At 45.2% G+C, this 23,673-nt stretch overlaps 2 protein-coding genes across 7 annotated transcripts in view; one reads left to right on the forward strand and one right to left on the reverse strand.

Moving 5' to 3' along the window:
• SMPDL3B (sphingomyelin phosphodiesterase acid like 3B) overlaps window positions 1-5,519 on the reverse strand; it is a 42,956-nt gene extending 37,437 nt beyond the window's left edge. For 2 of the 4 annotated variants that reach the window (XM_020983283.2, XM_078145542.1), the window contains exon 1: window positions 2,733-4,370. The gene's annotated coding sequence lies outside the window, so the exon portion shown is untranslated. Of the gene's footprint in view, window positions 1-2,732; window positions 4,371-4,629; window positions 5,244-5,416 lie in introns of those variants that run through there. The other 2 variants (XM_020983282.2, XM_020983284.2) reach the window with 2 other exon arrangements.
• On the forward strand, window positions 4,545-21,982 carry RPA2 (replication protein A2). 3 transcript variants are annotated; one of them, XM_020983287.2, is made up of 9 exons: window positions 5,553-5,804; window positions 6,370-6,476; window positions 8,656-8,757; window positions 8,865-8,978; window positions 10,644-10,718; window positions 13,793-13,909; window positions 17,817-17,939; window positions 20,609-20,703; window positions 21,384-21,982. In XM_020983287.2, the coding sequence occupies exons 1-9, from the start codon at window positions 5,795-5,797 to the stop codon at window positions 21,466-21,468; spliced, it is 828 nt and encodes a 275-aa protein (XP_020838946.1). In that variant the 5' UTR covers window positions 5,553-5,794; the 3' UTR covers window positions 21,469-21,982. The 3 variants fall into 3 exon arrangements, with proteins under 3 accessions (XP_020838947.1, XP_020838949.1, XP_020838946.1); XM_020983288.2 differs by lacking the exons at window positions 5,553-5,804; window positions 6,370-6,476 and adding an exon at window positions 4,545-4,699; XM_020983290.2 differs by lacking the exons at window positions 5,553-5,804; window positions 6,370-6,476 and adding an exon at window positions 5,319-5,404.
• Window positions 21,983-23,673: the final 1,691 nt, after the last annotated feature.

Genomic DNA, 23,673 nt, shown 5'->3' on the forward strand with positions numbered 1-23,673 from the left:
TCAATATTATAGAAGAGCTATAATGCCCGTCAGGTTTTGGCTACTGCGGAGTCTTGGATCCCATTCATTAGCAATCGCTAGCTTTGCTAATAAATGGATCATGTTTGGAACTCTGTACCTCAGTTTCTCTTAATTGAAGATTTTTATTGGGACACTGGATGTGGGGTAAGTAAAGAATGACTCTAAAAACCAAAAAGGGCAGCTAGGTAGTGCAGTGCATAGAGCACCGGCCCTGGACTCAGGAGGACCTGAGTTCAAATCCAGCTTCAGACACATAACTCTTTCTACCTGTGTGACTCTGGGCAAGTCACTTCACCTTATTGCTTAGTCAAAAAAAAAAAGATTCTGAAGTTATGATCCTGGGTGACTGGGAAAATGGTAGTTTCCGCAAGAAAAACAGGAGAGTCCAGACGAGGGATAAGTTTAGGCATGGGGTAGGGGGCAAATTATTAATTAAGTTTTGGACATATGAGTTTAAGATGCCTATGGACACTTAAGAGATACTACCTAGCAGGCAGATGGCAATGCATGGTTGTCTCAGAAGAAATACTGAAACTAGATATTAGATTTAGGAATCATCTGATTAGAGACCATACTTGAACCCATGAAAATAGGTTCTTCAAGAAAGAAAATATATGATGAGAGGTCACCTATACTAAGAAAGGCAGAGATAAATAACGATCTAACACAGGACTATGAGAACTAGACAGATATGAAAGGATAGTGCCATGAGAGCCAAGGGACAAGAGGGCGGTCAAAAAGGCTCAGGAGTCAAGAAGAACATGAGAAAATATTATCAGATTTGCTGTCAGAGAGACGCTTGGTAACACCAGACACAAAAGCTTCTGAAGAGCGGTAAGATAAAAAATCAGTTTCAAGGATTTAAAAGTGAGATTATATGGACCTCTGGTTGATAATCCCTGATCCAGAATATTGAATTCAGTTCTGGGTACCACTTCTTTTGTGTGTGTGAGGCAATCGGGGTTAAGTGACTTGCCCAAGGTCACATAGCTAGTAAGTATCAAGTGTCTGAGGCCATGGGCACCACATTTTAAAAAATTAATTTATTTTTAGTTTTCAATATTCACTTCTATTAAGCTTTTGAGTTTTAAATTTTCTCCCCCTCCTTCTTCACCTCCTTCCCCAAGATGGCATGCAATCTGATATAGGCTTTACATATACATCCCTGTTAAACATATTTTCACATTAGTCATGTTGTAAAGAAGAATTACAACCAATAGAAGGAACCACAAGAAAGAGGAAACAAAACAGAAGAAAAAAAATTGCAAATAGTATGTTTCGATCTGCGTTCAGACTCCATACTTCTTTTTCTGGATATGGATAGCATTGTCCATCATGAGTCTTTTGGAGATGTTTTAGATCCTTGCATTGCTGAGAACTGCTAAGTCTATCAAAGTTAGTCATCACACAATGTGGCTGTTACTGTGTACAATGTTCTCCTGGTTCTGCTCACTTCACTCAGCATTAGTTCATACAAGTCTTTCCAGGTTTTTCTGAAGTCTGCCTGCTCATCATTTCTTATAGCACAATAATATTCCATTACATTCATGTACCACAACTTGTTCAGCCATTCCCCAATTGATGAGCATCCCCTCAGTGTCCAATTCTTTGCTACCACATATACAGCTGTACAAAAAATAAAAATAAATATTTTTGTACATGTAGGTCCTTTTCCCATTTGTACGATCTCTTTGGGATATAGGCCTAGAAGTGCTATCGCTGGGTCACATTTTTATAGCCCTTTGAGCATAGTTCCAATTTACTCTCCAAAATGGTTGGATCATTTCACAACTTCACCAACAATGTGTTAGTGTTCCAATTTTACCACACCTTCTCCGACATGTATCATTTTCCTGTTTTGTCATGTTGGCCAATCTGATAGGTGTGATGTGGTATCTCAGAGTCATTTTGATTTGCATTACTCTAATCAATAGGGATTTAGAGCATTTTTTCATATGACTATAAATAAGCTTTAATTTCTTCATCTGAAAACTGCCTGTTTATATTCTTTGACCATTTATCATCCGGGGAATGACTTGTATTCTTATAAATTTGACTTCGTCTTCTATGTATTTTAGAAATAAGGCCTTTATCAGAGACACTGGCTGTAAAAATTCTTTTCCAGTTTTCTGCTTCCCTCCTCATCTTGGTTGTGGGTGCCACATTTTAGCAAAGATATTGACAAGCTAAAACTTTCAGGAAGGTAAAGAGGCTGAAGTACATGCTAGAGGAAGACTGAAGGAAATACTGATGCTGAATCTTGGAGAAAAGGCTTAAGTCAGGGATGATAACAGATTCCAAGTGACTGAGGAGCGCTCGGACCCTCCACTTCAGGAAATACGCCAGCTCTGGGCACTTCAGACTTGCCTCCTGCTCCTCACTCACAGGGCTTGTCAATCTTCTTCCTCCCTTCCTCCTCTCCAAATAGAACGGATACCCATCCACTAGCCTTTCATCCCTTTTATGTTTTATCATCCCCCATTAGCATGTAAGGGTAAGGGTAGGGACCATCTTTTTGCTCGTATGTGCATTTACAGCCCTTAGCAGGGTTCAGCATAGAGCTTGCCACATGGTAAGTGCTTTAGTCATCTTTCTCAATATTTGTCTCATGTGATTAGTCTTGTTTATTTAGTTTCAGAATGCTAACCAACACAAGTTGCAGAAAGGCATACTGAGGCTCAATATAATTGCCAACAAAAGTGAAAGGTTACCTCATAAAGCAGGGAGCTCTCCCACACCAGAGCTCTTCAAGCCGGGGCTGGAGTTCCACTGCTCCAGAGGATTTCTGTTCATCATGGGATCTTTTCTAACTCCTGAGATTCTGTGAACTTTCCTTATTAGGCAATGGATTGAAACTGCACTTCAAGCTTTCACAATTTGGCTCTACTCTACCATTCCAGACTTATTACATATTATTCCCCTTCACACACTGTACCTTCCAGCCAAAATGTACTCACAGTGCTTTCTGTTTTTATATCTTTGCCCAGGCTCTCCCTAATCCTGGGCCATACCTCCCTCTGCCTCCCTCCAAGCTTCGTTTCAAGAGCTATCTCCTACATAAGGACCTTCTAGATCTCCCCCTAAATTACCTTGAGTTTACTTTGTATTCTGTTCTACTTCAATGTTGTTGGCCCTCAATAGAACATAAGCTCCTTTGGGGCAGGAAGTTTGGTTTTTCACTCCATGCCTTTTGACTGGCTGTACTCTGCGAACCATTTTTGAGCCCCCCCCACCCCCATCACCTAAGAAAGGCCTAAAACCTGGATTGGCCAGTCAGGAGAAAGACATTTTTTGGCCCGCTCTAAGCTTAACCTATCATACTGCCTTTTATGCTCTGGTGTAACAGACATGCTTTGCTTTGCTCTCTGAGTGAACTCAAAATGCCCCTTCCTGTGTCAGCAGCTACAAGGCCAGATGAAGCTGACCAAGAACATTCTGCGGTTTATGACTACCAAGGACTAGGCACCTTGAACTGAACACTATCTTGAATATTGGGACTTATTTTATCTTGCTATTTTATGGACACATGTCATGCTATGTTATGATATATATGTACACACACACACATATTTAGTCATGTTAATGAGAAAAGTAACACAGACATCCTGGATCTACAATTTTGATTGACACTTTCATACTTCTTTTATCTTACTGTATATACAATCTATCCTATTAAGAAATTCCTTTCTCATGTTATGGTTAACCCATAAATGGAGACTATAATTTTGGTTGACACAAGCATCCTGAGTTGAGATTGCTCTAAATGTATAAAGGGTCTCCTCCAGCTTGTTTATTCTGAGTTCAGAATTATTTTCTGACTCCCATGCACGCATCATTCTTTGGCTTAATGAGAATAAATAAACACATTATAGCACATGTACGGCCTGATTGTTTGTTCCTCGTCAAACCTTTGGAAAGGTGAACCCCATTCTGTTTGTTATTAGATCAAACCTTCGGTTAAGGGGGAAACTGATTGTTTGTTTCTTTGGAGCAAACCAAATGGTTGACAAGCCTGTGTGGGCTACGAAGACCCTTACCAATAAATTGGAGACTCAGAGATATTAGCAAAAAGAATAGTTCGTTTGCTGGCTTTCTCGAGAAACGGCTCTCTCAGAGCACCCAAAAGATGGCGCCCACTGAAGACAGCAGGAATGTGTTCAGATCCTAACGCAATCCCCCTGCCCACCCACTGGCTCTTCTTCCCATTGGCTGGGCTTTGGAGCTCACAGTCTAAGCGGGGAAACTTCTCCCCAGCACCAAGGACAAAAAGGGTCGGAAAAATCTTATCCCATTAGCTGGGAGGCGGGCTTACATTCTAGGCTGGAAAAATCAAAGGCAAAGAACAAGGAAACAGGGTATAGCCAATCCAAACATAATATCCTTATTTAGTAAGCTTTTCAAAGGGCAAGCAGTTCAGGTTGGGGGCAGGCTATTCTTTCTGCTAAGCATTCAAAAACAGGCTCTGAGAGGGGAAGGGTTTTGAAAGCAACACACAAGAAATATTAACAAGAGCCATTGATCCCCTGAGGAAGCTTCACTTCTGAGAGATCATCTCTCCCAAGCCCAAGCCCGGAATTCTCTCCCTTCAAGTCGCAGCTAAAATCCTACCTTCTGCAAGAAACCTTTTCCAGTGCCCCTTAATGCGAGTGCCTTCATCTACCCTGCAAACGTCCTGTTTGTACGTAGCTGTTTACACGTTGCCTCCCCATTCGACTGTGCGCTCCTTGAGGGCAGGGACCTTCTTTGTTGTTTCTTTGGGTCTCCGTGGCTTAGTACGGGGCCAGGTATGTAGGAGGCGTTTAATTAGTGCTTGTTCTTTGATGTTCGGGTTGGAACCTCAGCACCTGGCATGTCGGTGGCGGTAATCAAGTGCATTTTAATTAACACTAGCTGCCTGTCTGAGCCTGACCCTGGGGAGCGAAGGAGCTTGGCTGGGGGTTGGCGTGGGTGCCAAACCCTGGCTCTGCCCCGCCCCCGCACGTTTAACTCAGTTTCCTCATATGTAAAAGGCGATAACAACCCTTGTAGAGGGTTCAACCTGACAGGGCACTCCTCAGACACCAGCCCCGTCGTGAGGAGGCTCAGGCCGGGCCGGCTGCTCCCTGGGTGACCGTGGGCTTGTCACGCCCACTCTCTAGGACTCAGTGTCCTGCACTGTAAAACAGGGTGGGAGGAGGCAGTGTTGGACTCGGCGCCCTCAAAGCACCGCAGCGCCTGAGGCCGGAGGGTGCTGATCGATACTGCCCGCCCAGTCCCGACTGGACTGAGTGATCTGCGCTTGCGCCCTTGTCCGTCAGCTGCGAGACTCCGAGAGCCTAGAAGTGAGAAAGAGGTTCCTAGAGGGGAAGGTGACGTCATCTCCGAGGGGCGGGACCACACGAGGGTAAGATCTTACCTCTTCACTGGTCGCTTTCCAAGGATGTTTCTCTAGCCAGGGTTTCTAGCACCTGTAGCTCGAATTGGTTCTTTGCCTGTACTAAATATGGCCGCGAGGACTTCACGTTTCTCTCGCTGGTCCAAAGTGTGCGCACGCCTCGCTAGTATTGTCCAAGCCCATTGGGTGAACCTGGAGTATCGTCAGCGTTGATTGGCTGAAAGGGGCGGAAAGGGAAGCAGCCAGCGAGTTGATTGGTACGGCCGTTCGCGGGATACTGTTTGTGGCGCCAAGTAGAGTCAGGTTTCTCCCAGGTGGAGAAACTGCGGAATTCCTCGGGCTGCGAGTGGACTTTGCGGACGCCGGCCCCGCTACAGCCCTCGGGGCGCTGCGGCCACCATGTGGAACAGTAATGGAGGAACTGGGCGAGGGCCTTTTAGGGGAGGGGGCACAGAAGAGGGAAAGGGAGATGTACAAAGAGGTGGAGAGAGAGGCTCGGCCAGGTTCCGAGGGTGGGGGTGCTGAGGTGGGGGCCTCTCAGGGAAGAGAGGTTTGGCAGCAGTCTGGGGAGGGGGATAATGGGCGGGAGCCGCTGGGGATAGAGGTTCTAAAGGGGTCTGGAGATGGGGAGCTAATCAGGGAACCAGGTGGGGAGAGATGCCCGCCCCTAATCTGGGGCTAGGGAGGTGATGAAGGAGGGGCGGACATAGGAAGGGGTGGGTGGGGAGAGATGCCCGCCCCGAATTTGGGGCTAGGGAGCTGATGAAGGGGTAGGTGGGGAGAGATGCCCGCCCCTAATCCAGGGCTGGGGATTCATGAAGGGGGGACGGACATAGGAAGGGGTGGGTGGGGAGAGAGGCTCGGCCCTAATCTGGGGCCGGGGGCATGGGCTGGGTGCCCAGCATGGGATGGAGGATTCTTGACCCCAGCGAGGAAAAGCGATTCTGATGTCCTTGATCTGCTATTAACGCCAGGTGGATTTGACGGAGGCTATGGGAACACTTCCTACGTAAGTGGTGGCTACACACAGCCCCCAGGGGGGTTTGGCACTCCTGCTGCTTCTCAGGCTGAAAAGAAATCAGTAAGTTGAAAATAAAGATAAACAGTTGGTACTGTTTCATTTACTTCTTCCTAAAGAAACTCCCTGCTTAGAGAAGAGTACCCATTTGGGATATTTAAGTATAAACAGAATTGACATGGTAATGTGGGGATGTCTAGGGGATGGGCTGGGCAGGAGAGGATGTGGAGATAAGCTTAATAAATGTTTGTCAACTCCTTTAATTTGTATTTGTTTCTATAGTTTTATTTCTATTTTTCTTATTTTTTTAGCTCAGATTAATTTTATGTATCATAGAGAATCAATAAGGACAGAAAGGGAGGAATGGACAGAACATTCAGTTGATCAGCACAGATTGTAAATAAAATAGCCAGTGATTGACTTTAGGGAGTGGGAAAGGGCTTCCTGATTAGATGCCGGAAGTGTCAGAGCCTTCCCTTTTCGATTAGAGCCACGGAAGGGAAAGGGGAACCTAGTGATGGGATGGGGCCTGTCTTACGTAAATTGGATCAGCCCTCAACAGCAGCCGCTGCTCCCATGGAATCATTTCTGCAATCAACCCTTCTCACAGTGGTGCAAGGAGGGAGTACTGTCTCAAGATAAAAAATGGTGTGGGTTGGCCCACACCTCTCTCCTGTCTCTTCTTCCTCTACTTCTGAGGACTCTCTAGGAATCTGGTTTCATTTTTAAAATTAACAAAACAGCTAGTGAATCTTCCCCTGAGTAAGTTGCTGTTCCTACATTCAAAGGCTACATCTTCCTTTGAGACTTTTGTGCTTCAGAAGAGATGGTTTGTAGATTTTGGCCTTTTCTAAAGCTAGCTGCTGATTAGACTGCACATAGACAGCTGATTCTGACGTATTCCCTGTTTCAGTATCCAGTTTCTTGTAAAGATACTTTTGTTTTTTGTTGTATTATTTACTTATTAGATCCCATACCTTTAAGTATCTTCTTGGAAAAAGTTTTCATGACTTCCAGTTGAGAGGCTTCTGAGTAGTTTAGAAGTTTAGTTTAGAAACTTTTGGCTTCCTTGGTGTCTTAAACCTGAGCTTCATTTTCCAACCTCTTCTGGGCTCTACTTCATATTAAAGATACCAGTTATCAAAATACACATAAACTTGGTTTGGTGGTGCTTGTCGGATTCTTTGTGTGGGTTTTCTACCTCTTCATTCTCTGCAGTATGTGTTGGCCCATAAGCTACAGTTCCCTTCACAGGGGTCTTTTTGCTTAAGCTCATCACAGTGAGCACCCCAAGGTAACATAACGTGTCCCTTGAAGCGCTTCTTGTTGTTGGGTGCACAATAAAACCAGTTCTGTTGCTTCATTCCTGTCCAAGGAAAACCCTTGAGCCAGCCTCCTCTTTAGCCACAGCTTCCTTCTGAATCTGTTTTCGGGGGGAGTGTCAGTATTGATGAGGTTCCGTCCTTCCATTAGAATGGAATTCTTTAATTCCATTAGAATGTCACTTCCACTCGGTTGCCTCCTTGGGATATGGAGGGATTTGGTTTTCTAAATGCAAGGTCCTAGCCCACGTGGCCCTAAATTGACATGTTCTTGGAAGCGAGAGGGAGCAGGGAAGGGAGCAAGTTTCAGTAAAACCTCGGTCTACTTTGATGTCTACCTCCTGGCTCAGCTAGAAAAAAATAAGCGTGGCATTCCCAAAGCCCTTTTGACTTGTCTTAGCTAGAATCGAGTCACTTTATACAGTGGATACTTAAAGAATGTGTGCTTACCTAAATGTGGCTTGGGATCGGTGCATTGTCCTCATGACAAGAAACTAATGCATCCTTTGTAATCTTTACACAACAATATTGCACGAAATTTCTCTGTATGGACTGAAATAAATTGGGGACTCTTTCTTTCATTCCCTCACCTCTAAATTATGGCCCTTGCCTAGGGTCACCGAGTGAATTAATAGAACCTTCGTTTTCTTGTGCTACAAAGAGATGTAATAAAGATCTCAGAGGCTATGTGAGGTGAAAACCGAGCGCAAGAATGTCCTGAGTGGGGTCCAGCTCTGCACACAGACTTCTTGTTGTTGTTTCCCTCACAGACAGAGCAGAACTCCAGCTTTCAGTCCACCCTGTCTTTTTGCTTGCTTTTGGTTTTGTCTTTTACTGCTGATCCTTAGTGTCTAACTGAGTTTTTCTTTGAGATCCCTGTGGTTGTATTGGGGAGACTGACGGGTGTTTTGTCTTTACAGAGAGCACGAGCCCAGCACATTGTCCCTTGTACCATATCACAGCTCCTTTCTGCCAGCCTGATTGATGAAGTATTTAAGATTGGGGAGATTGAGATTTCACAGGTATGGCAACAACATCTTGGTAGAATCACTGGTTGATGGTTTGTAATTAAAAGGGCATAAGTTTCACTCTGGGACTCAGGAAAATCATTGTGTACCTTTTTACGTAGGTTACTATTGTGGGAATAATCCGACAAGCAGAGAAGGCACCAACTAACATTGTTTACAAAATAGATGATATGACTGCTGCGCCGATGGACGTCAGACAGTGGGTGGACACCGATGTAAGCACTTTGGGGTGCGTGGGAAAGATCTTTTGGTGTCAGTGAACTTCCACACAGTCTCAGGCTTATGGAAAGCAGCATAGCATTGCTGGACTCTGTTGCAATCAGACCACATCAGGAGTATTGGGATGCCATGTTTTAGAAGGGATATTGGTAAACTAGAACGTGTCTGCAGGAGGGAGCCCAAGATAATGAGGCTACTGGAGATGACCATGATATATTAGAATCAGTTGAGGGAATGAGCTTAGCCTAAAGAAAAGAAGGCTTTTGGGAAGGGGAAGGATGATAACCCACTTCAGGTATTTGGAGGGTTATGAAAGAAATTTGCTTTGTTTGGCCCCATGGGCTCCCTTGGGGGGGGGAGATAGTGCTATCCCCCTCACTGGAGGTCTTTAAGTGAAGGCTGGATTGTGTCCTAGTCACTGAGCCTTGCTTCATGGAGTAGGTGGAGCATGGACCTTGAAGGATGGGAAAACCCCTTCATTCTAGATGAAAGAAACAGCAGGAGCCCACAGTGGCCAGGCTGTGGGGAGAGGTAGCCCAGGAAGAGGCACCTGTCCAGTCAGACAGCTCTAGTGTATTTGTCTCTGAGATCATGTTGCCAGGCCATCTCATTATACCTCATAGGGTCTGTGAAAGGTGATGACTTTGCATGAGAGCCTTTGGAATACCTTTCCTAAAGGTGGATGGGGATGGAATGTGAAGATGAAGGTACGCTCTATTAAATGCCCAAGCTGAGTCCGTCATCAGTATACCTTCTGCCATACACAGAGGCAGAATAGCTAGTCACCCATTTAGTGTGAGGTAAGAAGTGCAGATTAAGCCCAATACCAACCCCTCTTGCCTTTGTGTTTGTTGGGGGGCACCTGTGATTTCATTGGTGTAGGAAATTACCTCTACTAGTGCAGATTCAGAACTGTCCCGTGACTTCTACGCTTTGAGCATTGCCAGGACCACTGACAGCTTGTAGCAGGGTCGCTTGAATTCAAGTCTTCCTGATACCGAGATTTCCTCTCTGTCCGCTGCCCACAGTGACTCTCTTCCCTCTACACCTTTCTCAGTGCCAGTAATTCTGCCTTTAGAAATAGAGTCATTTCTTTTAAGTCCTCTTTCTTTCTTGCTTGGATTATTGTAACGTCCTCCCGACTGGCCTCCCTGACTCCAGTTCTTCCAATCTATCTTACCTTATATTGCCAACCTAATTATTCTTATGCACAGATTTTGGTCTTATTCCTTTGATCCAAAACTTTTGTGTGGCTCTCTGTTGTCTACTAAGTAAAGTCCAGACCTTTTTGCATGCCACCGGTGTTGGGAGTTCTGCCAACTCTGAAGTGTTATTGGCTTTTGGAGTCTTGAGCTATTTTGACATTCATTCTTAAAGTCTTCTTAAAGTTGAGTCTGGGCTGGACCTTGAGGAGAGAGAGCTGAGACCAGAGAAGGGCGGCAGCTGGCCCAGAGTCCTCAGGAAAGCTAAGAGTGTGACAGGACTCTTCATTCTAACTTCAAGACCCACTGGTGTAGAAAGAATAGAAATCACTTCTCTTGCCACAAAGGTGTACCTGTTTTTAACTTTCATTTTTCCTTACCCATGTTGGTAATTAAACAGACACGTTAATCAATGGCCATAAAAGACTCACAGGTTGATTTTTCTTCCCCTACTCTTAGGACACAAGCAGTGAGAATACTGTGGTACCACCAGAAACCTATGTGAAAGTGGCTGGTCATCTCAGGTCTTTCCAGGTAAAGTCGGACATCAGTAGTAATCGTCACTCATTTATATACCACTTTGCAGTTGACCTAGTGCTTCATTTACAGTGACCCTGGGAGGCAGATAGTACGATTATTATCTCTGCTTTACAGGGGATGAAACTGAGGCTCATATAATGATGTGAGTTGCCCACCATCACATAACCACTACTGTCAGTGTTGGGAATAAATAATAGGTTCTTGAACCCCATCTTCTGGCAAATTGTGAGTCTTCAGAGTAAAAGGACATTTACATTTTGCACACGCTAAACGTCTGTATTTGTCCCACAGTAGTCTGGTCTGCGTCAGAATTGTTGAAACGTATGAGTTTGAGAACAGTTCATGAAGTGTTACGTTTTCTCCTGTCTCTTGTAGGAAAACAGTTGTCATTTTTCATTCCAGTGAGCACTTAGAGAATAACAGTTGGGTCTAGTGGAAGGAACATATGCATTGGTTCTGCTCACTTCACTTTGCATTAGTTTATTTAAGTCTTCCCAGGTTTTTCTGAAGCTGGCCTAGCAGCACTAGTTACGATTACAAAAACGTCAAAATCTGGAATCAGACAAATGTGACCAACAGTCAGGGAATGACTTAAACTGCATTTGCATGTTGTAAAACGTCATGTAATAAGAAGCAATAAATATGAAGAATCCAGAGCAACATGGGGACTTTTCTGAGGCGATTCACAGTCCAGAAGAAAGAACTGAAGTGACAGTCTACGTGCGTACACCTGCGTTTAGGTACACACACTCCGGCTGTGAGTGGAGACAGCATTAAATGTTAAACAGCAACCAGACTGATGTTAAATACAGAGAATGACTTTGTCCCCACCTTATATAACGCTCATGTTTCTCTGGGGGCTGGACCTACAAGTTCATCAGTCTGACGACCTCCCAGAGTGAAAGTTCTTCCGTTCACAACACAGACTTGCCCTTCACGTCTTCTTGGCTAGTTGTCTGGTAGAGCAGTCCGCCCAAGGTCACACAGCTGGTTCATGTCTGGGGCAGGGCCTGAGCCCAGGTCTTCTTGACTTCACATCTGCTCCTGTGCCTACTACTCCATCCTCTCAGGCAGTGAAGAGAAGCACCTTGTGTGGACAGTTATCCCCAGTGGCTCTTTTGTTTTTGGTTTTGCTTCTTTTTTTCTTGTTCATAGATTTGGGTGTATGTCAGTAAAAAGGTGATTGATTTCGTTTTAAACAACAAAAAAAGAGCACAGGGCTGCTTCCAGTCCTGGCATCTTCAATCCTGACTCACCACTGGCCTATGTTGTAAGGCCTTCAGCATTTTCAGTAGACGTTTACTAAGCACTGAGTCAAGTTTCATATCCTCTGTGTCTTAGCTTATCTGCTTGGAAAACGGGTCTAGTAATACTTTGCCTGGTGTCATGCAATGACATTGCAGATCTTGCAGCGAAGATCTTAGATGGGAAAGTGCTTTGAAAAGTTAAAAGCATGTGATGTCTGTGGATTGTATCTGTTCATTGTGTGTCAGAGAACAGTCATTAGAAGACCTAAATGCAGGGTAGCTAGGTGGCACAGTGGATAGAGCATTGGCCCTGGAGTCAGGAAGAACCGAATTCAAATCCAGCCTCAGACATTTACTAGCTGTGTGATATGCTGGGCAAGTCACTTAATCCCGATTGCCCTACCCCTCTCCCCCAAAAAAAGACCTAAATGCAAATCCCATCTTCAACACTTTGAGCTTGGCCAAGTCTTTTCTTTCCTGAAACTTATTTTCCTCACCTGTAAAATGGGAGTAGTAGTTATACTACTTGTTTTTAAGGCACTTGTGACAAAAGTGCCTTGTAAATTATCCTTTACAAATATGAGATTGGTAGTAATGATAACTTGACGTCAGTTACTTAAGATCCCTTAAGCTGTGATATCAAGTGAAGTGTAAAATAGTCTTGTAATATTATGTTCCTATAAAAATTAAGGGGGAAGAGGCAGAGGGGTGGGGTCTGTTCTCAGACCTGAAATTCTTAAGTTTCTTTAAGAAGACCAATACTGTCAGTAACAGCAGACCAGCAGTTTAATCTCTGTTCTCCCCTCCTTCAGTTCTAGGTTAATATTAGATGTCAAGCAGGCAGGTTTTTAAGTATTGTTGCAGCCCCTTTCTGTCTCTGCCTGTGAATTGTGGAGATGTCAGCTACCTGGAAATCCAAATAGAAATTTAAGCTGGTCTAGAACATTGTGCCCGTCTCCCCACAGTCCCCACATGTCTGTAGATAAGTCCAGAGCTTTGCTGATAAGGAAAACTTCCACAGAGCAGCCATATTTATGAATCTGATGCTTCAGAAGACACAGACCCCAAAGTCTATATTTAACTTGCAGTCTGTATTAGTGGAAAGAGGATTTACCCTAATGAAATTGTGGGAGTATTAAAGACAGAAAGCCCCTAGAAAAGTTTCCAAAGGATGTGTGTAGGTCCTGTGCTCAGCTTCCTGAAAGTCAGAGAAACAGGGCAACCCTGGTCAGAAATAGAAGAAAGTCAGAGGCCAGAGTCCTGAGCTCAGACTGAGGAAGGGGCAGCTGAGCCCTTCATCTCACTGTAGAAAGAGGATGGGTGTGTTCCTATACCTTAAGATGAAACTAAATCTGTTTTGCATAAAAACTGGGTGACACATGGTTGTTATGGTCCACAATTGGCTTAATAGGATATGGCAGCCTATTAAGGGTTAACTAGGCTTTGGGGGGGGCAGTCTGGAGAATCTGACTACCGTTGATTATTTTTTTTTTTTTTTGCAAGATAATGGGGTGAAGTGAGTTGCCTACAGTCACACAGCTAGTAAGTGTCAAGCATCTGAGATCAGCTTTGAACTCAGGTCTTCCTGACTTCTGGGCCGGTGCTCTATCCACTGCGCCATCTAGCTGCCCCCTTACCATTGATTCTTAATGTTGCTTTTGTCGTCAATAATTCATCATTCTAGACAACCAACTTCCAGATGTAGGAGGAGCCCAGGTCATCACTGACTTTCAGGTTGCATCATCTTGCCTTAGAGGCAGCTTGAAGAGAGCTCCTGCTGTGTTCCCTTCTTTGTCCTAAACTGTCTTGTTATTTTAACAGAACAAAAAGAGCCTGGTGGCATTCAAGATCCTTCCTCTAGAGGACATGAATGAGTTTACCATCCATATCCTGGAAACTGTCAATGCCCATATGGTACTAAGCCAGTCCGTCAGCCAGGTGAGTGCTTCTGGAAGGTAATTCTTCTTTGGTCAGTCAGTCCGTCAGTAAGCATTTATTAGGTGTTGTACTAAGTGCCAGACATACAGAGAAAGGTAGAAGATAATGTTCTGGAGGAGCTCACAGTCTGATGGGGGAAACAACATAGAAACAGCTATGTGCAAACGAGATAGACATGGGACAGATCAGTTTTACTTTCTCTAGGACGTGGAAACGGGATAAGATTTAGAGCTGAGAAGGGTATGTGTGTGTGTGGTTTTTTCCTTCTGAACTCAAACACCATAAAAAGAACGTTTACATATGTATGGAAGCACACAGAGAGGATTCTCTATGTAACCAGGAATCTATTTCATACACTCATCTTACTGTACATTACTTTAAGAACTGAATTGCTAATCTTTGATTCCTTCTGAACTTCTGTGAATTTTTAAAATGTTAGATTGTCCCCCTTTTTTATATCACTATTGCTATCTCTACCCAACCCTGAGAAGAAGAAATGAGGTGAACGGGGACCCATTGTAACGCATATGCAGAGTTAAGCAAAATAAATCTGTCATATTGACTGCATTCAAAACCTTATGTCTTAACCAGATTACCGGTATCAAAAATGAAGAGGGTGAATGCACTACCAGTGAAGATGAAATTAAAGCAATTCTTAGCAGCTATTTTGCCCAATTATATGCCAATAAAATTGATACTCTAAATGAAATGGATGAATTTTTTAAAAATCTAAGTAAAATACCTAAATAACCCTATCTTAGAAAAAGAAATTGAACAAGCCATCAATGAGCTCCCTAAGAAAAAAAATCAGGACTAGATGGATTTACAAACAAGTTCTACCAGACGTTAAAGAACAGTTCCAATACTTTTATAAACTGTTTGAAAAAATAGATAAAGAAGGAGTGCTGCCAAATTCCTTTCTTGACACTAGTATGGTATTGATACCTAACCTGGGGAGAGCAAAAACAGGAAAAGAAAACTATAGACCAATTTCCCTAATGAAAATGGACACAAAAATTTTAAATAAAATACTAGCAAGGAGATGTATCACAATGTTCATATGCAATGACAGATTGGATTTATACTAGGTTGCAGGACTGGTTGGTTCAGTATTGGGAAAACTATCAGCTTAATTGACCGTATAAATAACAAAAACAACAAAAATCATATGACTATATTACTAGATATATAAAAAAGCTTTTTACAAAATACAACACATAATCCTATTAAAAACTCTAGAAAGCACAGGAATCACGATGGAGCTTTTCTTCAAATGATAAGTATCTATTTAAAACCAAAAGCAAGGGGCAGCGAGGTGGTACAGTGGATAGAGCACCGGCCCAGAAGTCAGGAAGACCTGAGTTCAAATGCGGCCTCAGACCAAACACTTGACACTTACTAGCTGTGTGACCCTGGGCAAGTCACTTAACCCCAATTCCCTTAAAAAAAAAAGGGGGAAAAAAAAACAAAAGCAAGAATTATCTGTAATAGGGGTAAACTAGAAGTCTTTCCATTTAGCTCAGAGGTGGAGCAAGGATGTCTGTTATCACCAATATCATTTTTGTACTAGGAATGCTAGCTATAGCAACAAGACGAGAAAAAGAAATTGAAGCAGCTTTGTGCAGAGGGCATGATAGTATCCTTAGACAACCCAAGAGAATCAATTAAAAGTCTGGTTAACAATGAACAGCTGTCCAGAATTGCAGGATATAAAGTAGACCCACACAAATCCTCAGCATGTTATTGACAAAATTTAGCTCCAAGAGATGGAAAGAACAGTCCCATTTAAAGTAACTGCGGACAGTGTAAAATACTTGGGAGCCAACTTGCCAAGACGCACAAGAACTCTCTGAACACAATTACAAAACAGTTTTCACAGAAGTAAAGACAGATTTAAACAGTTGGAGAAGTACCGATTGCTCACGGACAGGTTGAGCCAATATAGAAATGACAGCACTCTCTAAATTAGTTAATTCAGTGTCATACCAATGAAAATACCAGAGTTACTTTATAGAGCTAGAAAAAATAAGAAAATTCATCTGGAGGAGAAAAAAGTCAAGAATATTGAGGGAATCAATGAAAAAAAAAGTAGCTTAGCAGTATTAGATCTCAAACTATACTTCAACAAAATAATCTGGTATTGGATGAGAAATAGGTTGATCAGTGGAATAGACTAGGTGTGCGATATGCTGAACTAAATAATGTTTGATAAACCCAAAGATCTAAGCTATTGGGTACAAAAAATCAGCTTCACCAGTATAAGGCCGGGAGGCATGATTAGGGAGTAGTTCTGAAAACGATCTGGAAGTTTTAGTGGACTGCAAGCTAGATACGAGTCAGCTGTGGCAGCCAGGAAAGGTAGTACATTCTAGGACTGTGTAAGTCAGGGTGTTGTTTCCAAGAGTAGGGTGGTGACGGTCCCCTGTCCTCTGCCAGTGTCAGGCTCTGTCTGGAGTACTGTGTTCAGTTCTGGGGGCTAAGCTGTCCATAAGCTGAAGAGTGGCCAGAAGAGAGCAGCCCAAGTGGTGATGTGAAGGAGGGGGTGTTTAGCCTGGAGACAAGAGGGCTCAGGGGGCTGTCAGAGTGTTTGGAAGGCTGGCACGTGGAGAAGGGCTAGACTTTGCGGGGTGGGGTGGAAGGGACCAAAAGCCAATTTGGGCTGGGCGTCAGGGATGACTTCCCACCAGTTAGAGCAGCCCAGAAGAGGGGTGGGCCGAGTTGGAGGTGGTGGCTTCCCGGGAAGTCTGGAAGACCATTGTTGAGTCTCATACAGTGGAAATTTCTCTAACATGGGTTGGACTAAATGGACAGTGAGATCCCTTCCAATTCTCAGATTCCATGATTCTTTAATTTGACAGCATACACAACTGGTCATCCAGTTTCTTCTTGAAGACTTCCACTGAGAAAGAACCCCTTCACTTGTGTGTAGCTCTGGGAATTACTCATCACCCCAAGCCTAGATTTGCTTCTTTGTAATTTTTACCTCTTCCTGCTAATTCTGATCTTTAGGGCCAAGCAGAGTAAGTCTCCTGTCTTCCAGTCTTTCAAGCATTTGAAGACCACTGTACTCTCCTCTCCTCTTGTGCCCCACTCCACCCCACCCCGTTTCCTGCCTATTCCTCCAGCTGATCCATGGCCTCATTAAAATGTGGTACCTCACACCAGAGATGTCTTCTAAGAAATATTCTGAGCTCAGCAGAGAGTCCTAGTCCTGGCAACAACGCCTTCCTTAATGTATCCCAAGCTTTTCCTGGCTCTCCTGCTCTTGGCTCACACTGGGCTTACAGTCTTCTAAGCCCTCCCATGTCCTTTTTTTTTTCTTTTTAGTGAGGCAGTTGGGGTTAAGGGACTTGGCCCAGGGTCACACAGCTAGTAGGTGTCAAGTGTCTGAGGCCGGATTTGAACTCAAGTCTTCCTGACTCCAAGGCCAGAGCTCTATCCACTGCCACCTAGCTGCCCCTCTGCGCACTCCCCACCCCACCATATCCCTTTCAAACTAGCCCTGCCTTGGAGATCATCGTGTCCAGGGTTTCACAGCTGTTTGTGGCAGATTTTCCCCACTTTGTCTAATTTTTACTAGCAAAGGCCCTTCTATCTTAAAAACCTAAACTGAAAAAAAAATCTTGCCTCTTGTTCTTTCTCTCTGCTTATTACTCTGAACACCCTGCCCAGCATCATGAAGCACTGACCTCAACTGATGTCACACATCTTAAAACAAAAGAATAGGTGAGAATTGTTCTTTCCCATTTCTGAAGGGCCTTCCAAAGGCCCTGCAATTTGACCTTAGGGGAGAGAACTTGGGTCCAGAGAGTGGAATGCCACCCTGTGAGGCTGGTGGCAGAGCTGGATTAGAACTTGTCTCCTGACTCCCAACCTAGTACCTTAATGTGTCCCTTTTTTTCTTTAGCCTTTGGCAGGAAGACCTTCCCTCAGCACTTCTGGAATAGGGGATCCAGGAAGCTTTGGGGGAAACAGCTTTGGTGGGCATAGTCTTATGCCAGCAAATGGCCTCACCGTAACCCAGAACCAGGTAAGCCTCATGTGTGTGAAAGCACCACTACCCTGGCTTATGTGCCCACTAATTATGATATTCTAATGTCATGCATGTGCTGCTATTTCTCCCATATTTTTCTTTCTTTCTTTTTCTTTTTGTATTTTTTTTTTTTGGAGGCAGTCATGGTTAAGTGACTTCACTCAGGGTCACACAGCTAGTAAGCGTCTAAGGCTGGATTTGAACTCAGGTCCTCCTGACTCCAGGGCCAGTGTTCTGTCCACTGCAGAACCTAGCTGCCCCTACTTTCCTGTTTTTCAGTGAGTTAATCCTTCCCTACCTTCTTTACTAGTATCATTTTTTGGAAGGGAGAATGCAGGATTCCATTGTATTTATTCTTTAATTTTTAAAATTTGCTAAATCAAAATGCAGCCTTGGAGCCTCTCCTCCAGCAATGTCTCCCATTCACATGTGAAAATCCTATGGGATTCCTCGATAGATGCTTCGAGGTGCCATTGTTACAGAACCTTCTGGCTGTCAGTATCAAGTTACCATTCTTAGGGATTTCAGTGTCTGTATTGATGACCCTTTTGACAGCCAGAACCCCAGATCTCCCACTCCTCATCTCCTGCTGAACTTCAGCCCCACTGTGGCTTGGTCGCTTCTTACACTTCTTTTGATTGCGCCATCTCTCATATTTGGGACTCTCCTCTCCCTTGCCCGAGCCTCCTCTTGCTCCTGCTCTCCCTAGCACCAAGCTGATTTGTCTCTTATAATCTGTGGTCCCTGGACCATCCCTCACTTCGGTTCCACCTCCTCCATTCTGCTTGTACTTACAGACTCACCCTTGACCCCAGTGCCGCCCTGGAGCTCCTGGCCCTGCTCTGCCCACTGTCACTCAGTGTTTCAGGCCTGTGGGTACTTGGTGCTGGATAAGCTCTTCCCGCCCCCCCCCCCCCCAAGCTGATGAGGGCTTGCCCCAGGATTGCGGAACATCACTGTCAGCATGGCCCAGATATTCCCCCACCCCTGCTCGCTCTTCTGAATTCATTCCTTCGCTTGATGGCACTGCCATTTGAGTGGGCTCCTTTGTTCATCATGAGGAGTTTATGGTTTTGTTTTTTAATTCATTAATGTCTTTTGTTTTTTATACAACTTTCATTTCCCAGAATGTCCCTCCTACCTCTTCTTCCCAGACCACCCTCCCTTAAAATAAAACAGAGACAAAGGGAGGAAGCAGTTCAGCAAAACGAACCCTCGCATCCACCGAGTCTTAATAGATTCCGTGGTGCTGCACGCCCACGGACCTTTACCCCACCTGGAAGGGAGGGGGCTTCATTCTCATCTCTCCTCTTTGCACCATGCACGGTCATGACAGTGGTTCAGTGATCAGTTGGGTGGTGTTCTTTCCATCTATGTTGTTGTAGTCACTGTGTGTGTTGCACAAGCAGGTGCTGTCAGCTGCATCCCTACAGCATGTCTCTGGTCTTTCCCTCTTCTCTATTCCACAGGCATGGCCCTGATGCAGTAACCTCGTTCCTGGTCTCCCCACCCCTCTCCTCTCCCTCATCCCTCCATTCTTCACACTGCTCCCAGGATAATCTTTTCCACAGGTGGTTCTGCTCATATCTCACAAAGATCCCAAGCAACTTTCCGTGACCTTAAGAGAAAAGTTCACCTTGCCTGACGGTCACACTCCCCTCTTCTCAGCCTGATTCCATTCTTACTTTCAGCTTTTATTTCCTGCCATTATTTGCGACTTTGCAAATTCAAGGGGTGGTTTGCAGCTTGTCTGAGAAATGTTTAGGGAGTTGGGGGACTCCCAGCTTGGTATGAACTCCTGGGCTCCCAGGAGTGGGGAGGTGGTGGTCCCACTCTCCTCCGCCCTGGTCAGACCCTGCGGCTTAAGAGGAGCCCTGAAGAGTTGCAGGGTGTCCAGAGGACAGCCAGGGCGGTGAAGGGCTTTTGGTCCTGCCTGATGCTGAGCAGGTCTGGCCTGGGAGCAGAGGGGACATGAGCGCCAGGGCCTTCACGTGGAAGGGGATCACACTTGTTCTCTGGCCTCAGACAGAAGAACCAGGGGCAGTGGGGGAAGTTGGCAGGGGCTGGCTTTAGGCTTCACATCAGGAAAAGCTTGTTATCTAGAGCTGTCCCCGCGTGGAGTGGGCTGCTCCAGAACGTGAAGGTTCTTTCTTGGAGGTCTCCAGGCGGAGGCTGGAGAACCCCTGGTCAGGTGGGTCATGGCGGGGATTTGGACTAGATGGTCGCCAGGGTTACTTGCAGCTCTCCCCTCCAAGTCCTGTGAACTCCGGGTGACTGCTCACTTCCACCCCTACCACCCTGGGCAGCATCAGACTGCTGTGCCCTTTGCTCACTGCATCGGCCTGCCCTGCCTCTCTCCAGGCTAGCTCCTGGGGGAAGCTCCCCTCCTCAGTCCCCACCCCCAGCCCCACTCCATCTCCTTTGACCCTGTCACACAGATTTCTGGGCACTCAGAATGACAACGTGTGGCTTGCCCAAGGCTGTCTGGTGTCCTGTGTGTCACACCCAGCACGGGGTGCACGCACTCAGCACTTTTAAGTGTTTTGTCATGTTGTCACACCAGGGTTTCCATCTGGCTTACCCGATTTCTCTTCTGAGTTTTTCTAGTGGTGTGTTTGTAGTGGATTTTCTATCAGTTAGTCACATTTTGATGGCTCTCCCCACAGGTGCTGAATTTGATTAAAGCTTGCCCAAGGCCAGAAGGCATGAACTTTCAGGATCTCAAGTCTCAGCTCCACAACCTGAATGTGTCTGTAATCAAGTAAGTGCACTGGCTGCCCTCCAGCCAGGCCTCCAGAACACGCGTACTAACCTCACAGAGGGTGACGTGAACTGCCGAGGCCTTTGGAGGAGGCTTACGTGAGCACCTCCTCTAGCCAGAGCTGTCACAGGGTAGCTCCCAGCCCCAGGAGAGTTTGGTTCAGAGGCTTGAGATGAGGCCCTGGGAGGGGAGGGAAGAACAGGGAGACTGCCTGGGGCTCTTACCCTGCCCCTCAGGAGCTACAGGAAATGAACTTCTCTCTGCTAGTCCTACAGCGCTTTCACCGAGGGCTGCTCTCACAAATAGGTTAAAAGACGAGCAAACTGAAGCCAAGGAGGGGAAGGAAGTATCACAAACTAGAGTCACAGCTGGTCAGTGGTGGAGGCCAGGCCTGAACCCTGCCCCATACTCCAGCTTCTCTCACTGCGCCACATTGCTTGGCGCTCCTCTTCTATCCTCCTGTGGCCACAGACTCTGGTCAGCCACAGGGCTTTCATGGCCTTTCCCCTGCCCCATGAGAGACCTGTGCTCAAGTCTGCCTTTTCCTCTGCCTTGTGCAAACAGGGTGACCAAGCTGTTGTCTGTGTTGGCAGGAAGTCGGGGAGCCTCTGGCCAACTTCTGTGTCTTTACAAACTGCTTGTCTGAAACGAGCTGAACTTGTGTTCTCTCTCTTCTCCAGGCAAGCTGTTGATTTTCTCAGCAATGAGGGACACATCTATTCCACCGTGGATGACGACCACTTCAAATCCACAGATGCGGAGTAACTCAACAGCTAGTTTTGTTTTCACAAGAGCCTCAACTCTCACCGTGTGTCGATTTGATCTAGTGACTGACAAGGTTTTCCGCAGACACTCTCATGCCTCCTCAAAGTTTCTGCGCCTCATCTCCTTCCGCTCCCCTTCTCCTTCTGATGCTCCAGCTGATACCAAGCATACTTACCAGTCAACCAGCAAAAACTCACAGGGATGTTTGGACTTGGTGGAGGGAGGCACAAGAGGAGTCAGGGGAAAATATTATATAAAAGAGGGTTTGAAAACTTGGGTCTTAACGCTTCCCTCCCTCCGGAAAAAGTGGGCAGGCCTGGGTGTCCTGGGGCCAGCCAGCGAGGCCTCGTTTTGGGGCGGTGGCTTCCAGGATGCTTCCAGACCAGGCGCCAGGGGTGACTGGACAGGTGTGTGTGTGTGCCTATCATAGCAATACAGCATGACGCTGAAGAACGTAAGGGAAGATCATTAGGTAGAGTGCAAAATAAACACGTCCTGATCTCTGGTTAATGTTCTTGAAGTGTTCCTGTTTCATTACCTCACCAAAACATTAACATTAGGGTCGGAGATTTGACTTTTTTAAAGTAAGTTCTATCAGTGTCTTTTGTTTTTACATCCCACTCATTTCTAGACTTTCCCAGGGTCACACAGCTATATTGCACTCTCTTCTAACAAAGAAAAATAGCCATGTAAAAACAGCTAGTTTGGTGATGCATTGGACAGTCAACAGATATTTACTAAAGTGCCTACTATGTGCCAGTCACTGTGCTCAGCATTGGGGATATAAAGAAAAGTAAAAGACAGTCCCCGTTGTCGGGGAGCTCAGGCTGATGGAGGAGAATCATGCAGTTTACGAACAGGATGTAGACAGGATCGATTGGAGACAGTCACTGGAGAGGAAGTACTAGCATTGAGGGGGATCGTTGTGGAAGGCTTCCTTTGGAAGGTGAGATCTTAGCTAGGACTTGAAGGAAGCCTGGGGGCAGATTAGGAAGAGCGTTCCAGGCAGGAGAGACTGCGAGTGACAATGCCTGGAGTGAGCAAATGGAGCCGGGGCACTGAATCACAGAGCACTTGAACGTTGAGCAAGATTTAACAAGATGAGAAAGGGAACGGGCCAGGCTATGAAAGGCCTTGAATAATCAGCAGGATTTCACCTTTGGCCCTGGGGTGATAGGAAGCCAGTGGAGCCCACTAGATCAAGGCAGGGTTGATGGGCTCTCTAGCTAAAGATCTATTTGACAGCTGAGTGGGGAGAACTTGAGGCAGGCAGGCCCACCAGCAGGCCTCTGTAGTAATCCAAGCTAGAGGCACTGTGGGCCAGCACCAGGGTGTTTGTGTGCAGCATTCTACCTTTCCAGTCCCCCCACCTCTGCTGAGAAGAGTGGTCTACCAAGAGTGGTGAACCCGCGGCCTTGAGGCCACATGTGGCCTTCGAGATCTTGGGTGTGGCCTTTTGACTGAGTCCAGATTTTACAAAACAAAAGGATTTGTTCTGTGGAGTTTAGATTCACTCAAAGGGCTGCATTTGAGGGCCTAAAGGGCTATGTGGCCTTGGGTCTTATTTTATTATCCATTCTCCAGCTCTCTTACTGGTTTTTTTTTTTTCAGTTAGTCAAGAGGTTTTCTTCCTTTTCTTGTGATTTCATCTACATTGCAGTCTTGTTTTATACATTACTCTGGTTCATATAGATCTTCCTATAATTCTCTCAATTCCTCCTTCATTGTTTCTTACAGCACAGTAATATTCCGTTACATTCACAGGGCAAAATTTGTTCATCCACTCCCCTAATTGATGTACATTAATTTTGTTTCTGGTTCTCACCCACCACAGAAAGTGTTGCTGTGAATATTTTGGTGTATGCCACGTTTTTCCTTGCTGTTTTTAATCTTAGTGTATATACTTTCTTCACCTATGGGCTTGATACGTTTCAGCACTAGTCATCTGAAATCAATCTTGATCATTGCCTTTGGCTGGAGCTCAGTTGTCTTCTGATGTTGTCTTCAGTTGTCTCATTAGAGTCCTGTGTGTTCTGATGCTGCCTTCCCTGTTTCTCTGAGTTACTCACTTCCATCCTTTCCTAAGAAAGGTGCAATAATATTACATTCACATGCCACATTTTGTTCAACCATTTTCCAGTCAATGAACCTAACTTTTCTTTTTTTTTTTTTACTACTACATAAAGTACTACTATGAATATTTTT

The sequence above is a fragment of the Phascolarctos cinereus genome, unplaced genomic scaffold, assembly GCF_003287225.1.
Source record: "Phascolarctos cinereus isolate Bilbo 61053 unplaced genomic scaffold, phaCin_HiC Scaffold_726;HRSCAF=1367, whole genome shotgun sequence".
Taxonomy (NCBI): Eukaryota; Metazoa; Chordata; class Mammalia; order Diprotodontia; family Phascolarctidae; genus Phascolarctos; species Phascolarctos cinereus.

Bases quoted from the DNA above. Each gene is read 5' to 3' on its own strand.
- RPA2 (XM_020983287.2), top strand. The intron at 8,979-10,643 runs GTAAGCACTTTG...CCCTACTCTTAG, and splicing joins GACAGTGGGTGGACACCGAT to GACACAAGCAGTGAGAATAC. The intron at 13,910-17,816 runs GTGAGTGCTTCT...TTTTTTCTTTAG, and splicing joins TAAGCCAGTCCGTCAGCCAG to CCTTTGGCAGGAAGACCTTC.